Source organism: Pangasianodon hypophthalmus, chromosome 4 (genome assembly GCF_027358585.1).
Source record: "Pangasianodon hypophthalmus isolate fPanHyp1 chromosome 4, fPanHyp1.pri, whole genome shotgun sequence".
Taxonomy (NCBI): domain Eukaryota; kingdom Metazoa; phylum Chordata; class Actinopteri; order Siluriformes; family Pangasiidae; genus Pangasianodon; species Pangasianodon hypophthalmus.
In genome coordinates this window covers 17,553,859-17,570,763 of record NC_069713.1, presented here as the reverse complement: position 1 = coordinate 17,570,763, position 16,905 = coordinate 17,553,859, and the positions used below count along the sequence as shown (strand labels likewise).

The window sequence follows — 16,905 nt, the reverse complement described above, 5'->3', positions numbered from 1 at the left end:
CATCTATTTTTAAATAACAGCAATACCAGTGTTTTAGGAGTAGCCTACTGTTCTGTAACCACTAGAAAAAAATCAAATAGTGCCTCCATTACTTGCCATTAGAATACAGACTGCTGTGCTGAGGGTATTTTCTTCATAAATGAGACTGGAGACACTGAACGGTAAGCTGCGGTGGTTTCACGCTTCAGAATCCCTGGAGAAGCATGCACCACATGTTCTACAAAATCCTGTATCATGTAATCGGGGCATCGTGGGATACAGAAGCAGAACACCGCAGCAGAGCAGGACTTCACTCGTGCGTAATGCACGTTTCAGGACAGCCTGCCAAAGCAGAGAGATTTAATCCACAGTTTTGAGCTGCTCTGACTCCGAAGGTATTCTAGACTGTTTGTGAAACAGTCAGCCTTGAGGCCATGCAGGCACTGGGGCAGGGAGCTTTCAGCTGCACTGAGCGTGCTTCCTTCAGTAAATTTTTTTTTTTAACCTCATGAGGAATACTTTGGCTAGAACCATTTTTTGTGTCCCCTTGTCTAGACATGTCATGCCAGAACAATTCTTTTGGTTATGGCATAAAGGGAAAATATCTTTTTGTGGCTATTCCTTTATGCCAGTCACTTTCTTGTTCTACTTTCCTTGTTGCCTCCATTCTTAAGAACATAAGGCTTGTGCATGATGTTATGCATTAAATCTTTAAAGTGTTCCCCACCATGTTTGGCTGTATGTGTTATTCTTATATACGCAATACTCGGACTGAACCATCAAATCAAAGAAGGATTGCATGGTATAATACAACAAAATACAATGCAATTCAAGGTAAGGAATGGTCGTTTTAGCAGTGCGGGTCAGGGGCTAAATGAGCTTTGCTATTCTGTTCAATTTCAGTTCAATTTTATTTCATTTCTACAGCACTTTTAACAGCAGCAGCTTTACATAAATATGGATTTAGATCCCTAATGAGCAAACCAGTGGTAACAGTGACAAGGAACCAGAGAAGAGCCAGACTCAAAAGGGTGACCAGAGAGTGAGATTACAAAACATTACAGTATACATGTGTAGAAGAGAAAAGTCAAACAGTATTCAGAGTTTTGAGTCCTGGGATGAGCACAGGACAGTCTTTGTGATTAGAGCAGCAGTTTGCTGAAGGTACATATCTACAGTGTCCAGGTGAGATTTTTAATCTTTAATTTTTAATCTTTTAATTTTCCCATTCAGAAATGTTTTTGGAGGTCTCTAAACAGTGAGTGTCCATTTTGCTTCAAACATTTCCAATTCAATTCAATTCAATTTTATTTGTACAGCGCTTTTAACAATGGACATTGTCACAAAGCAGCTTTACAGAAATAAATGGATTCACAAAAAAAAAAAATCAAAAAAAAAAAAAAAAAGATATATTGTAAATATGTGAATTTATCCCTGTGAATTTATCCCTAATGAGCAAGCCTTTTCAAAGTATAATTTTCAAAGTATTAAAAAGGAAAAGTAAGTACAGGAATGCTCAAGTGAATGTCAGCAAGTGCTTCAATTCAAAATGGGTCTCAGTGCCATGACCAAATGCCTCCGAAGGCCAAGGTTAATAATGCCTGACAAATGGTGCACTCTACATTTGATCCCAAAATCAGCCTATTAAGGGCCCCAAAATAAATCCAACCACTGTTTCATTACAACATACAATAAGTCATTGAATCAAAACGAGCCCTCAGAAGAACAACATGCGGTAGTGCTACACTGCAATCATGACTCATGGTTAAGGTTATGCCAGCATTTAAGCACACACGGCAGCCATACTCACCGGCAGTCTGGCGTGCTCTATGGGATTGCCCTAAAAAGGAGAGAGAGGAGGAGGAAAGGGACTGTTTTTAGGTCATAGGTCATATTTATGACTGTGCCTTAGGGATTATGACCTGTGATTTAGGGATTATACATAAGATTGATGACCATGCTGTATTCCAATTCTTGCATGGAAACCAAAATCTCTCTTAGGGTGTCACTGCTGGGTATGTAGGGGGTGGGCAAGGACAAGGGTGTTCACATGACAGATGAAGCTGTGGCTTCAGATACCTGTTTTCCACTACCCAGATGCTGGTGCTGGTTCTGGAGCAGGTAAAGGAAATGAGCAAACCTCTTCAAGAACCTGAAAGCAAACCATTGCCTAAAACCAAAATGGAAACCAAATGGCCTAAAAATGATATCAATCACAGTGGATTTTGTGTTGTACTTCTGGCTTTAAGAACTTCTTTTAAGTAAGTAAGTACTTAACTTAAGTTGAATAGCATATCTTTACACAGAACCAAAAATATCATCTATGATTACACACAAAATAATAAATGCAAGTTTTTGTTTTTCTCTTTTTAATTTTTTGCATAGCTACTATATAGAAATACTAGCATTAGTACAAAATTTCCTGTTTAGTTTGCTGTCATTTCTTCAAAATCTTTAAAAATTTTTTTTTTATATATATATAAATGGCGATAATGAAAATAACTTGGTTGCTGGAATTATCCTGGTGACTAAATGACAGCGGTCATAAGAGCATTTTTGTGCTGGAGCATTAGGTTAAGCAGCAATTCCGGAACCAGCACCGACACTTTTTCTGTGAAAAAAGGCGGACAGCCACCTGCACACCTCCACAGACATGAAATCCACATCTAAGTGCCATTGCTAACTCGCACACACACATGGCTGCATTTTCATGGACATGGAGTGATCAAGCTAGAGTAGGATGAATAGAAAGTTCTAAGAAGAGGATTCAGATGCAAAAACAAGAAAATACAAAAACAAGGACGGAGTGAGTATGACTAAAATTATATGTATATGTGAAAATAAGAAACCACTGGCGAATGCTGCCCCTTCAGCTGAAATCTACCCAAAAATGTGCAGGTTGTTATTTTTGTGAAAAGGGGCACATCCCCCTCAACCAATGCTGGGTCAGAGGGCATTGTGAGATTTAGGAGATTACAGGAGGGAAAAGGGGGGCTCCTGGAAGCAGCTTTCAGCGCCTCTGTCAGGGGACAGAGGCCACTGTGTAACCCCGGGGGCCAGCTCTGGCACTGGGACTCTTAGCTCTGCTAATCCAGCAAGGGAAGGATGTTTAGCAGAGGCCCATGGAAGGGAATGTTAAGGAAAGCTTTTGTTTGGCTTAAATCCGCTTCAGGTCATGGGTCAAGGCCAGGCTGTACCAAGGGCATGAAGTTCCCCAACATGAGCTACATCTAGGTCATGCCATCAGCTCTCTTTAGCTCAATGGCAGCTGGGAGGGGAACTTGGAGGCCCTGCACGATGGTTCCCAATCCTCTTACTGCACTGATCTCACTTAACCTCAACTCCAAGTTCAAGTGCAGTGTGCTCATAATCCCCTTTAAAGCAACAGGCTTGATAGACAAGAGCTCCTTGGAACATTAAAGTCATTAAGTAACCTTTCTAACAACTTTACGTTCCAAGATTTGTCAGATGTGTGAACATGTAAATGTAAAATAACAAAGGATTTTACAAATTTATATAATAGCATGGCCAGAATAAGTTCATCTGAAGAATGACTGATAAGCATGCTGTAATCTAAGTGTGAGTGTGCTTTCACAGACAGAACATGTTTTGTATTTATAAAAAGTGAAACACATTGCTGTACTTTAAAATAAATGAAAATAGAAGCAACCTCCATACTGAATGAGACTGTGTGTGTGCACGCATGTATGTGCATGAGTAAGAGGCTACTCACAGGCAGATGTGTGAACACAGCAAAGGTGCTGCAGAGGAAGGCAATGAGGTCACTCAGGTAGTCACTCGCCTGACCCCCACCTTGAGCTGCCATCCAATCATAATCTGCCAGCTGCAGGAACTGATCAATCTTTAGATTCAGGTTAGTGTAGATCTCCTCTTCTGCTGCATGCCTTGCATCCTACATACATCCATAGCCACATTTGTACACATTCTCATACTTATACAGACCACAATCTAGCAATAGTAATGGTTATGTCATCAAAACAATCCTGTACTATATATGAACTTGGCAGCAGAGATTAAAAGTAAAAATAGATAAAGACATCAATGCAGGAAGTATAAATTCAACTTGTATTTAATATTACACTAATACACTAATTAATATTAATCACTGTTATGTTAACATCAATTCATGCAATGCCAGAGTATAAAAGCAGGTTTCTAAATTTTGGTGAGCTCTCTCCTACCTTAAAGGTGGAGGTGCCGTACAGTTTGGTGGTGTTCACTGTGTCTGGAGGCACGTTGGTGATGTTGGAGATGAACTCTTCCAAGTAGTGACAGGACAACTCAAGGTGTGTCGTGTTTACGATGATTTGAACCAGCTAGATGAATCAGATACAGTTCCATGTAATTCAAGGTGATTGTATCCAGGTGTGTGTTTTATTTCATTACAGTGACAGAATGAGCAAGTTCAGTGTCTATAAGCTTACAGCAGAGAAGTATGTGCCACTGGTTTTGCTAAATGCTGCATAGAAAACAAAGCAATTTGAGACCCTGCAAATCTCAGCCTACGGAGTTACAGGTGGTTCCTAAACTGCTTCTCCTGCAGTGCTGTGCATTTTGAGGGGTTTTTCAGAAACAGAGAACAGGCTGGTCTAAGCTCAGTCAGTGAGACAGGGTTCAAGGGTGCAAAGGCAGGCCATGGCTGTCAGCAACCATGCAAGACGCAATGGACTAATTTAGGCCAGACCTCAATATGGAGGCTCACTGAGCCTGGGTCAAACATCCAAACCTCCGCACAACCAGTGAACTACAGAAGCTGGAGGTTTTCGATATCTGATCTGGCATTAAACACAGAGGTGGGTGTGTGTGTGTGTGTGTGTGTGTGTGTGTGTGTTTATGAGGGGGAGGGGGTGGCAAGGTTTTTCACCAGAGAGAGGTAGTGTGAGAATGGCCAAGTGGCATGTTGCCCTTTCAGTGAACTACCTCAAAATCATAACCAAAACTCCCCCACTCTTTACCCCACGTCTTTGGCTCTCTTCAATCAGTGGCACCCAGCTGAACTTTCTATCTAGAGTGGTAAGATTATAAACAGGGCTGAAAGGAAGCGGGAAGCTAACGTCTCTGCATCGATAGTGGTTGGAACAGACTAAACACACTCAAAAGAGAGAGCCACAGTCGACTGAACTGAGAACAGGGCGGAGTAAGCGAGGAAGGGCAATGGTAGGTATAATAGGGTGCTTAAAAAGTTTCAAAAAGTGTGCTTCCCTGGCTGAACATGAGAAGGAAAAGGTGCATTACACTCAGACTTGGTAGGATTCTCTCAAAAAAAGGTTCTTATGAACCAATGACCAAGAATTTGCATCCAGCTAGAGTGCAAGTTCATGTTAACACACTAGATTTTTCAGATATAAGTGCACAGTAATCTAATGTTGGTCTACCTATAACAGCACAAAGCATCTCACCTCTGCTAATCCCACATTCTTCTTCTTGATGGCATATTGCAGGCAGTTACTGAGAGTTCTTGTGAGCAGCAGGTTAGTAGACTTGCGTATCATGTCATCAATTTCTGTAGAACTGAAGCCAAGAATACCTTGATTAAATAAACCAGCATATTAAGCAAACAAATATACTAACAAATAGACATGCTGCAGCAGATTTCTTTGCGTAAACACTGGAGAGCTGAAATAGGCAGTGAATACTCTCAGATCATTAAAAAGTTTATATAAACTGTAGAGAGCAGACACATGGTTTTGCACAGATTAATATAAATCTAGTAATATGTAAGTGTAGCACTCGTCCGTCAACTATTACACCAGTGGCCTACAGTTACTCAGACCTTTTCAGAACTGAAACAAACAAGAAGTTCTCTGGGATGGATTTCAATCTGCATTATTCTGAGGCAAACCAACCAAACCACAAGCCTGAATGTCTAATTATCCTAGCCCTTGACAGAAGAACCAGAGGCCAGGTTTGAGAGAGAATGAGATACAGCAAAACAGAGCCAGAAATAGATCAAGAGAGAGAAACGGTGAGATAAAGACAAGGAGTACACAGATGGGGATTTACTATAGTGAATGGCACCTCATGGCCTGCAACTCTACATGCTCCAACACTAGAAATGAAGCAAACCACACCAGCACACACAGAGCATAAATCAGAAAATCAACACAGCGAGAAGAAGAGAGAGAGATATCACCTCTCTTTTCCACTCTCGCTGTGGAAGAGTGAATTTTGATGGAGAGTAGGTCAGGAAATGGCACAAGTGGGGCTAATTATGCAGTGAATTATCCTTGTTACCATAAGTACAGCTGGAAGCATCTTCTCTACCGGGAAAGAGAGAAGAAAGGGGAGAGAGAGAGAGAGAGAGAGAGAGAGAGAGAGAGAGAGATGAGAACAATGTGTCTTCACCATGTAAATTAGTACAAAACAAGAGCGCAATGGCTTTTTCTCTCTGGGTACCAAACACATTCCTTATAAATTACTAAATTGTCTCACATTGTGTCAAGAGAGGCAAAGAAAGAATTTCAGAAACATTCTCTACTCAGTGGGGGAAAGAATTTCCTTAAACTTGGCAATAAGATGGACAGAGCAAGAGTGAAAAAAGGATGTTGAGAAAAGGACGAATGGCTTTCAGTGGGAATAGCTCAATGAAGTAACAATACTGGCTAAGGCCTAATGACAAGCAGTCAGGAAGCTAACTACGTCGTCCTGTGGAAGTCCCAGACCACAAATGTGGTGTGAGACCAAAAAAAATGATTAAAACACCGAAAATACACAAACTGTAGCAGAATCAATTCTGTTCGTTCTTTCATTGATTCACTTAGTGTGGGAGACCATGGCCAACATACATACCATAAAATATCCTAATATAAGATCTCAATAAAACTGTAGAGGTCATGTAGAGGAAAGTGGCTGGAAATCAGCAGGATAATTAATTCCATTAGACAAACAAAAGGAAGGAAATGTGTGTGCAGAGGAGGAGAGAAAGATGGATTGTATTGTACTGAATCTTTGTTCACTGATTCATCAAATGCAGTTTAAAAGCCAAGCTAGCTGTCTGTTTATGGACTATTGAACCATCACATTCATGCACATCAGGACCTGCATGGAGTAAAGGTTAGCTGCTACATGGAACTGCTTCAACATCTGTAAAACAACTTCAAAATGCATCTTTTCTCGCTTGGGGTTCAAGGTTCAGCAGACATTCAGATGGGAGACATTTTGAATGTTAAGAGAAATTCCTCCAGTCTGGTCCAACCACCTGCACATGGGCCAGCGCAAACTCCCTCGCACCCCCCCCCCCCACCCCCACCCTTACTGCACCTCATCTTAATATTAGCAGAGAGAAACCACAAGGCCTAATTGCCTCCGGTGGACTACTCTGGGTAGAATGCAGAATCACTGCTCCTCTGCTTTGGTCTGTCAATCACAGGTTTCCATTTCCTGTAGCACTAGCTTGACCCCTGCATCCTCACACAGACACACAACTTTGCACAGACGCACATGCAGACACACGCATGTATACACATATCGATTCCCTTACCAGAGGCTCTATTTCAGATATGTCTGGGCCTCACTGTTCTGCTCCCGTGCTAACAAGGACACAACTCTGCAGAGAACTATGTCCAATACGTGAAAATCCATCTAGCGAAGTTCTTATTTGATGGCATGGCTAAATTATCACAGACAGTAAGGGGGATTCTGGCTTTAGCTGGAGCCCCGGGACCCCACATGCTGAGGCACAGTCTTTCCAGCCCCCAGCCAAAAAAAGAAGGGAATGTTTATTTTTGAATTTTAACAGACACCGGAGCACAAGGATTGGCCACGTTCCGAAAACCACACAGAACATGTCTGGTGGCTGTGGTGATGATGAGAATGAGAACGGGAGAAGTCAGACTGTGGCCACAGACAGAGAGGCCACTAGAGGAACAAGAGGCCACAGTACTATCAAACTACTGATTTCCCCGGCTCAATACAGAATCTTCTAACAACCTCCAGCATTGGAGGCTTTCACAAACCTCATTCATGTTAAGTTAAGCTCAATGGTCTTCAAGATCCAGATGAAGTAATAGCCAAGTGTGAGTGGCTAAAAGCCAGATATGCTCTGATTTTAGAGAATTGGTAGTCTTAATTGTCTTGTTTACTGATATTAGGACACAAAACCTCAACTGATCTGAGTATTTCCTGTCTAATCATCCAAATGGATATCAGCTGGCCTCAGAGACTTGGATATTAGCAATTACAAGTTAGGTCCTGTTCTAGACATAATTCATCACCGCTGTTTGATAACCGATAGGTAATTTGGTAGGAGAAAGGATATGATGGCTTTTTATTGACCCCATTACTAGCAACTCACACCTTATACACACAAGACCCGCAATCCAGATCGGTTTCTGAGGCAACCAGACCTGAAATGCTGAGGAAGAACCCAAAGCAGACTCTAAACTATGCAATTTCTTGCTTCTTGCTGCAATCAGTGGAGGCCCAACACTTTTCACTTGGCCAGAAGCACTGAAGTCAACAGCACTGTGACTGTGGCCTCTGACCTTGATCTCATGGCATGGCATGGTTGCTGGTGCCAGACCTGCTGGTTTGAGTTTTTTCAGAAACTGATTTCCTGGGATTTTCATTCACAACAGTCTTACAGTCAAACAGTTTACATAGAATGGTGATTGGGGGAAAAAAAGGAAAAAAAAAAAAAAAAAAACCATCCACTGAGCAATATTTCCTCAGGAGGAAATTTCAAGTTAACTTGAATTTCCCCTATAGGGGATCAGTAAAGGTACGTCTTATCTTAAATAGCTTGTTTAACGCCTCCAAGAGAGGTCAGAGAAGAATTGCCAGACTGGTTCAAGCTGAAAGGAACGCTATGGTAACTCAAATAACCAGTCTTTACAGCTGTGCTGAGCAATAAAGCATCTCAGAATGCACATGTTGAACCTTGAAGTGGATGGGCTACAACAGCCAAAGACCATGCTGGTTCCACTCCTGTCAGTCAAGAACAGGAATCTGAGCCCACAGTGGGCACAGACTCACTGAAAGTGGACAGATGAAGATGGGGGAAAAACTTCATATCTGCAGTTGTCCCTAGACTTAGGGCCAAAAATTGTACAACATGAAGCCGGCTTTACTTACATATTTAAATAGTGTACCACACTCTTCTTTTTCTGGTATCCAGAGTATAGATGCCAAATATGTTCACAATTAGCATAAATAAAGCTTCCAGTGCAACAGACTAAAGTCACAATAACATGTTCCACAAATGTCATTTGCAAGATTAAGCAAAAATACATTTAAGCAATTTTAAAACAATATCATGTCAGAGTGTCATTCTGTATATATATATATATATTCTGTGTATACATTTTATATATATATTTTTTTTTTTTTTTTTGGAAAATGCCCAGAAATTACAAGCAGTGACAGTGAAGATACAAGCAGTGAAGATAAGTTCTTCATAATTTCAAATTCACAGAAGTTCTGGCTTCTGTCTGTCTTGTAGCAAAATTTTAAAAATAGGTGGTGAGGTACATGAATTATAGTAAATCAGTAAATCTAGACATTAAGGTGTGGTGTATGCAGGTTTGAACTTTAGTCTTCATCTATTAACAGAAAGTAAAGCAATAGTTGTGTTTTTGTGCACTGTTTTTGTTATTACCTAAGGTGCAGGTCCTCCGAGTATTTGAGGCAAGCATATATAAACTCTTTGAGTTGCGAGTAGACTTTGGGTACAAATTCAGAAAATGGAAACTTCTTTGGGAAAGGCATCTGTGTGAAGTGAAAAATATAATTATGCATTATTCATCTAACAGGATCAATGAGGTAGTAGTTAAGGATAGATAAGTATATTCAAGTATAGTAAAGTACATTGAAACTTTTGTAACAAACCATGTCTAGCTCTGAGTCTTGGAAGGGGAATTGGCTTATGATTTGCTGGTACTCTTCTTCTGTTGCTGCAGGGATAGGACTATAATTGTCTTGATCAAGGATTTGCCTGGAAAATAATGAAAAATTGTTTACTTTAAAGACTTATTCATTGTAATATGTCTCTGAATCTACACAAGTAATTGAAATACTTAAGGAAGAATTAAAACATTTCTCAGTGTTGTAAACCTTTTTTGGTTTATTTATTTATTTGGTGCAAAAAATACTCTGCCGGACACAACTGCTTTTAGAAACGTAAAGATACCACTAATGCAACAGTTATACAATCAAGGTAATACTTGCTAATGAATTAATCACTATTTTAATAAATAAAGAATTACATACATACATAAGTAACCTTTCACAAAATTGCGTCTGTGTTTGCATGCAATCCGTAGCAAATCATTTTTGTCATTTTCCACACAGGCAGAGCATAACAAATCCAAAGCAGTATAATCCAAGGCCTTCTGTTTTTATGGACCAAGTCAAAGTCAGGTCAGGATGTCTCTGGGAAGGCCACTCCAATGTTCCAATCATGTCCCCTCTCAGGACTAAGGCCTGCCAATTTTAACATACCTCTCCAAGGAGCTCTAAGCTTTAAGCTTTCCACAATAGACCAGCATTTTTGTACTTTCTAAATTATTTTATTAGCTTATAAAACCCCAATACCATATAATTTTTGTCAAGGAATATTCCCCCTTTGAAGAATTTTAAGCAATTCTGTTGTACTGGGTATTCAATGTGCATCTCACAATTAACATAAAAAATAAATAAATAAATAGTCAGAAAAAGAGAGCGTCATTTTCAGAAAAACATGACTGGGAATATGTAGAGAGGAAGACAGAAAATTATTCACAATGAAGAGAGATGAGAAAACAGATATTTGGAGACCTCTCTCACCTAAAGGACTGATTCCACTTCTTCAGCAAAATCTCTCCATATTGATCTCTCATTTCAAGCACCATGTCAAACAGCTGGTTTACTGGAAACCCATAACCCTGGAAAACACAAAACACCAAGATATTAAAGGACATACATTATGTGGACAGCAATCAGTTTAGATCCACTTGTATCACTTACTAATCTAACTTCACAATAGTTAGGTCTCACTGTACCCTGCATTTCAATTATAGGTACTGCAACAATATCAAAGGAAATATAAAGTATAGAGGCATGTATTAGAAATTACAAGGTATATAGCACATATCTAGAAAAACTGTAACTGCAATATTGAGGAAGGTTTAACCAAATAAATCTGCCATTATACAGGGCTGTTAACACATTCGTGTTTTGATCCACCAATCTCAGCCTCAGACACTCTGTTCACACATGTACAGTTAGCTGGTGACGACTGTCAGAATCTTCCTAGTTACAGTCCAACTGGCTATCCATACATCCACACTAACTTGAAACCTCACTTTTGAACTCCAGTGACACCAGTAAGCTTTTATTTGGAAAGATAAAGTCAATAGAGTGAAGAAAGTTGGTGAGGTTCACAGCATCTAAAGCAGTTAGTGGCAGTGGTAGCGCAGCATTTAGGGCTCTGGCTCACAGATCGAAAGGTTGTGAGTTTGAATCCCACTTCCACCAAGCTCCTGCAGTTGGGTAATTGAGCAAGGCCCTTAACTCTCATCTGCTTCACCCAATTTTAAGTCAGTTTCAATAAAAGAGTAAGTATAAATGCATTAAACAGAGAAATCCTGACATGTTTGCTGATGACCTAAAAGAAAATCTTTGTTTCAAGCTTGGTCAACCCTCTGAGAACAACCACCAGGCTTCTGTGACCTCAGACAAAAGATTAGAAAATGTATAAAGATGTGCTACAAAAAAGCATTTACTGCAAACAGATTATCAGACTAGCCGTCAACAAAGTGCAGACTGTAGTACAATGGAAATATGTAATTATCTACATGATGTGCATGCAGAAGCTGCCTTGACATGAAAGGAAATCATTTTAGCTGATTTATCTGTCTAAATTGTAGTCTCGCAACCCAGGCTTTGAGTGTCTCATACTGAGACTATATAAAACTTTTTTAATTACACTATTCAACTGTTGCTCATTGTTGTCTGTTTCTTTTAGCCACGTTTTCGCCATCACTCACCCCTATATGTCAAGGTTGTTTGCAATGTCAGTCAAGTAACCTCTTCTTGTAACACTAGGCAGTTCTTGAACATGATGAGTTACGCCAAGTACAGTAACCGACTCGCTAGTGATTGCATGCAAGACTATGATACAAAAGCAAAGATCAGCCAACTCACCTGTAGCGTGTCTGCAAACAGGACTATAAGGCTTTTCAGGTCCAGAATCAGGTCAGGGTCAGTGCAGTATGACTATTATGAGATTACGAGACATGAGTATGGCAGTGAGAGAATACTGTACAGTACATAGACTCCAACACAATTTGTAATGAGCTACACAAACATACTGAGTGAGTACGGAGCGCTGCAATGGTCTTTGACAGAGCTAGTTCCCATAACTCCTCCACATAAGCTCTGTTCACTAGGCCTTGTGTTGTATGCAGGATGTGGTCCTCCACTACAAAAAAACTACAAAAGGAGGATAGCAATGGAAAAGTTACATAACAGATAAGGGTGAAGACACAGAGATGTTATAGTAAGTACATGTAAAGTGCATTGCCATTTTAACCATCATGAGGACACAGCATGCTCTATAGCACCACACTCAGAAAACAGAGGCAAGTAGGCAAACTGGTCAATCCAGCAACACATCCCCATTTCCCCAGACATCCTGCTGCAACAGTGGCCAGGGAACAGTCTGTGCCACCAGGATGTTTGCGGAAGCGCCTTCTCCAGACATCCACCTTCCCGATATTCCCATCCAGACACTTGGAATAACACCCATCTGCCACTCCATATCCCTAAGCCCATAAATCGCACAGCCTGGCAGCTTTTCCAACAGCTTCCGAACGGAATTTTGGGAAGGAGGTTTGCGTTTGAGTGAGGGGATGGTTTGGACAGCGCAGGGAATAACCGGAGCTTGAGCGGAATACCACGATATGCTTGCCGTTTTCAATTACTCTCTTTAATACCAGAGACATTATAATCACTCCACAAGTGATTTTCATTACATTTAATGATGTTAATTAAAATTCAGAGAAATGTACACAGAGCTTACCCTACAATTTGATTGAAGTACCGCCTGTATCCCTCTAGGGTTTCGTGCTGTGGTCCCCACATAGTGGATAGAGGGAAGTAAAAAAATGAAACATTTAAATACGAGTCTTCATCAAAACAGTCAATATGTCAACACAAAGGTAGTTATACTGCTCTATGCATCATGAATGGTCTATAACGTATAATTTCCACTCATAATATTTTGTAAGCAAACATTTACTTCATGTCTGGCCAATTTCTCAATGTGAAAAATCACAGAATTAAAAATAAATCTAAATGGACTCATATTCTGTTACACGAAATAAATGCAACTGTCCTTATAAAACCTTGACAATTTTTTTTTTATTATTAGGTTCTTTTGAAAGTTAATGGCTCTAGTTTTCTAAGGGGGTTCTATTTGGAATCTTCTGAGAAAACAGAAGCCCTCTGTTGTAGGATTCTACACAGAACCTTCAAAAGTGCGCCCAGAAGGACACGCCGAAGTGCGCTTTGGGGTGCTAGATGGAACTTTTTTCTAAGAGTAAATGACTATTACTCGGAACACAAAAACATGGACTGTTTGCTATTAGGTTAAAATTCCTGGTGTTACGCATATAAAGTGTGTTCCAGACAATCATAATCTGCTCCAAAACCATCATGGTTCCCAAACCATCAACTATTCTTGTTCATTTAGACTAATAATGACTATGACTAGGTTCATTACGTGCCTCCTTTTCATCAACTTCTGATGATGATGGTAATAATGTTTTTTTAATATAGCGTCTTTTTAATACTTAAGGTTCTTGAACAAAAAATAAATAAATAAAAAAAGAAAAAGAAAAAGAAGAAAAAGTAGGAAGAAAAAAGGGAAAAGTCTTGGGGGGAAAAAGGTATGTTTTAAGTTTACTCTTTATTTTGCATTTGAATGTAAAATTAGTAGCCAGCATAACTAACCAATTCATTTTTACTAGTTCTAACTATCAAACTATCCACTATCAAACATGGCTTTTACTTTTTCCATTTTTTTAAATAAACAAATAACATTACTTTCAGGTCTGCTGACCTATGTTTCATGAAGACAGAAAATAGAAGATAACCTTTATGTACAACTGTAATACAGTGAAACTCTTTTCATCACATATCCAAGCTTGTCGGAAGCTGGGTCAGAGTGCAGGTCGGCTATACCGAGCCCCTGAAAAAGTGGAAGTGGGAAGGCATACCATGTTAGAATGTGGCTGCAACACTAGTCGAGCTTGTTTCCTCCTCTGTTTCCTGTAGTAGTTCTCAAATGTATCCCAGGCACCCTGGGTCAAAAACAAAAAAGAATTTCAAAAAAAAGGATTAAATCATCAGCAATGAATAAATAAAACTGAGATGTGATTGTACAACTGTGCTGCAATTTGATTTGACAGGTGCCAATCAAATCTGAGAGCAGCACTCTAAAGAGTAACAAAGGTTAATGGTGTAAATAAAAAATTAAAAAATAAAAAATTAAGGAAAGAGGAGCAGAATGGATGGAGTGATCTGGTTTTCTTTTGGCAAAATCAGACATTGATAAGGCACAAAGATTTCCACTCAAGAATCACAATCAAACTTAAAATAAGGGCAAATCAGTTGCACTTTCCAAATACCAAAGCACAATTTAGACTGCGATTACTACAGTGGCCTGGCAGACCAAAAATAAAAAGCCTCATTCAGTAAAGGCTTGATGAGTTTGGCCTTTGTCAAACTGTTCAGAATTGACAGTCACCATTGCTTTCCATTCCAGCGCAGTGCCTTATCTGAGCAAGTGTCCAATGTGGAGCACGGAGGTCCCAACTATGAAAAACAGCAGATACCAACAGGGAAGGGATCAAAGAGAAAAGGAAAGAAAACAGTGCCTCATGTGATAGGGTTATCACTTGGTCCTGGTCAGTCTATCTAGTAAGACTGTTCTAGTTCCCCCTCTCTGACCCACAGATAACATATAGCCAGGGTTATATGCACAATGGCAGGCCACACACATCTAGGCACCTGCAGTTTTTTTTAATAACAAGAGGAGAAAAAAATAGAGGGATGAATGTGGAAGAGTTGCCTTTAGACTTCAGAGTCTGATGGTTCAGTAATTCTAAAATTTTGTGGCATAGATGAAAAAGATGAAAAAGTGAAAACTACAAGGACAACTGCATGCATACATGGCACAAACATTCTGAAAAACAATCAGAACAATTTATGTTGGGAAAAAAACCTCAAATGCTATACAAGGTATAAAAAAGTTAAACACAATACACCAGCAGGTCCCAGGGAGAGATGTTAGAGGTTGAAAGATACAGCATGTCACCGTGCACGACCCTGTACATAAGGGACATGAACATATTTTCTTAACTCTGACCTCCTCTGCCAACTCTACTCCTTCATTTCCTGGCAAGAGGGAAGTCTGTTTCCTCCCTGATATAAACATGCACATACTCACGCACACACACACACAGGCTCTGCAGTAAGTGACAGGTCATTGCTGGGTGAAAAGAGCCTGACCTGGGCAAACCAAGCATGGCCTTGAATAGCTGTCTGTGTTGTGGAGAAAGTGCTAGATGGAGACTGGCACTTGAAGGATTCTTTTGGTCTGTACAAATTAGTTTAGCAATGTACACAATGTGGGATGTGGATTACTGGGAATGAACAGATATGTTCTAAGTGTGTGGGTTTTGTTTTGGTTTGTTTTTTAAGAAGGCTTGTATAAAAGGTTCACATGGCATCTAGTTGAAACAAGACATGGGCATCAGGACTGGAATCCCATGGGACACAAAAAAGCAGGAAGTTTTTTATTTTCATGCGGGTTCGAGAAAGCAGTCAGATACTGAAGCTCGTGGGACAAAGAAAAACCATGCCAACATGAAAGTGTGCGCTACATAATGCATTTAGAGCAACTTTAGTAACTGCCTGGTCAGGGTCATTACTAGTTTGGTTACATTTAGAAAATAGAACTAACTAAATTCATTAGTAAATTTTGTAAGCGGGTACAAACAAAAATTAAGATTAAAAATCCAGTCAACAGTTATGAACACAAGTGATGTAGATATGGCTGAGGAACTGTTGGAGGCTGAGGAGCTACAATTCACACACCATGCTGACAGTGCTGGCATTTTTCCCCCTACTCTTCACCAGTGTTTCCAGGGGCATAATGGTAGGGTTCATATCTAATATTTCACAACAAAAAAAACTTCCAGATTAAGCACATGCCCACTTTGTGCTTAACTCTAGATACAGACAGAGAGATCTGGAGCACTAAAAAGATATATGTGTGTCATTAATGCACACAAATAAATGCGAAGAAAACTGCATCTTCCAAAAGCATGTCTAAAATGTAATTCAGTAGGTAAGAAAGATACATTCTCTGCATAATACTTAGAATATTATGATATATTCCTATATTACTTGCAATACATCAGTTTGTAATATAATGAGTTAACCAAGAAATGTGCACCACCTGTTCAAATGTAAATTCTGATCCCATGCTGACAATAAAAACTGGGGAAAAACAAATTACTTCAGAACAATAAAAGTCACATTGTTAAAGGTTCAAGTACATGTAAATACACTGTATGGCCAAAAGTATGTGTACACCTGACCATTATACCCATATGTGGGTCTTCTCAAAACTGTTGCCACAAAGTTGGAAGCACACAAACATCCTAAACAATTGTATTTGGGATGAATTGGAACCCCAGCTGCACCTCAGGCCTCCTCACCCGACATCAGTGCCTGACCTCTCTAATGTTGTTGTGGCTGAATGAGCACAAATCCCCATAGCCACGCTCCAAGAGCTAGTGGAAAGCCTTCCCAGAAGAGTGGAGGATATTACAGCAGCAAAAGGGAACTAAATCTGGAATGGGATGTTCAACAAGCACATATGGGTATGATGATCAGGTGTCCACAAACTTTTGGCCATAT

General features: G+C 39.8%; 1 protein-coding gene across 2 annotated transcripts in view; it reads right to left on the bottom strand.

Moving 5' to 3' along the window:
* The window catches only part of exoc6b (exocyst complex component 6B), a 96,585-nt gene that overhangs the window by 31,067 nt on the left and 48,613 nt on the right, over positions 1 to 16,905 (bottom strand). The window contains exons 9-19 of one of the 2 annotated variants that reach the window (XM_053233174.1): positions 14,196 to 14,279; positions 12,998 to 13,044; positions 12,288 to 12,408; positions 12,121 to 12,192; positions 10,762 to 10,859; positions 9,826 to 9,931; positions 9,596 to 9,705; positions 5,400 to 5,511; positions 4,182 to 4,316; positions 3,713 to 3,892; positions 1,790 to 1,819 (exon numbers count right to left, since the gene is read on the bottom strand). In XM_053233174.1, the coding sequence (XP_053089149.1) occupies positions 1,790 to 1,819; positions 3,713 to 3,892; positions 4,182 to 4,316; positions 5,400 to 5,511; positions 9,596 to 9,705; positions 9,826 to 9,931; positions 10,762 to 10,859; positions 12,121 to 12,192; positions 12,288 to 12,408; positions 12,998 to 13,044; positions 14,196 to 14,279 (1,095 nt within the window). The remainder of the gene's footprint in view (positions 1 to 1,789; positions 1,820 to 3,712; positions 3,893 to 4,181; positions 4,317 to 5,399; positions 5,512 to 9,595; positions 9,706 to 9,825; positions 9,932 to 10,761; positions 10,860 to 12,120; positions 12,193 to 12,287; positions 12,409 to 12,997; positions 13,045 to 14,195; positions 14,280 to 16,905) is intronic. The other variant, XM_026936432.3, reaches the window with a different exon arrangement.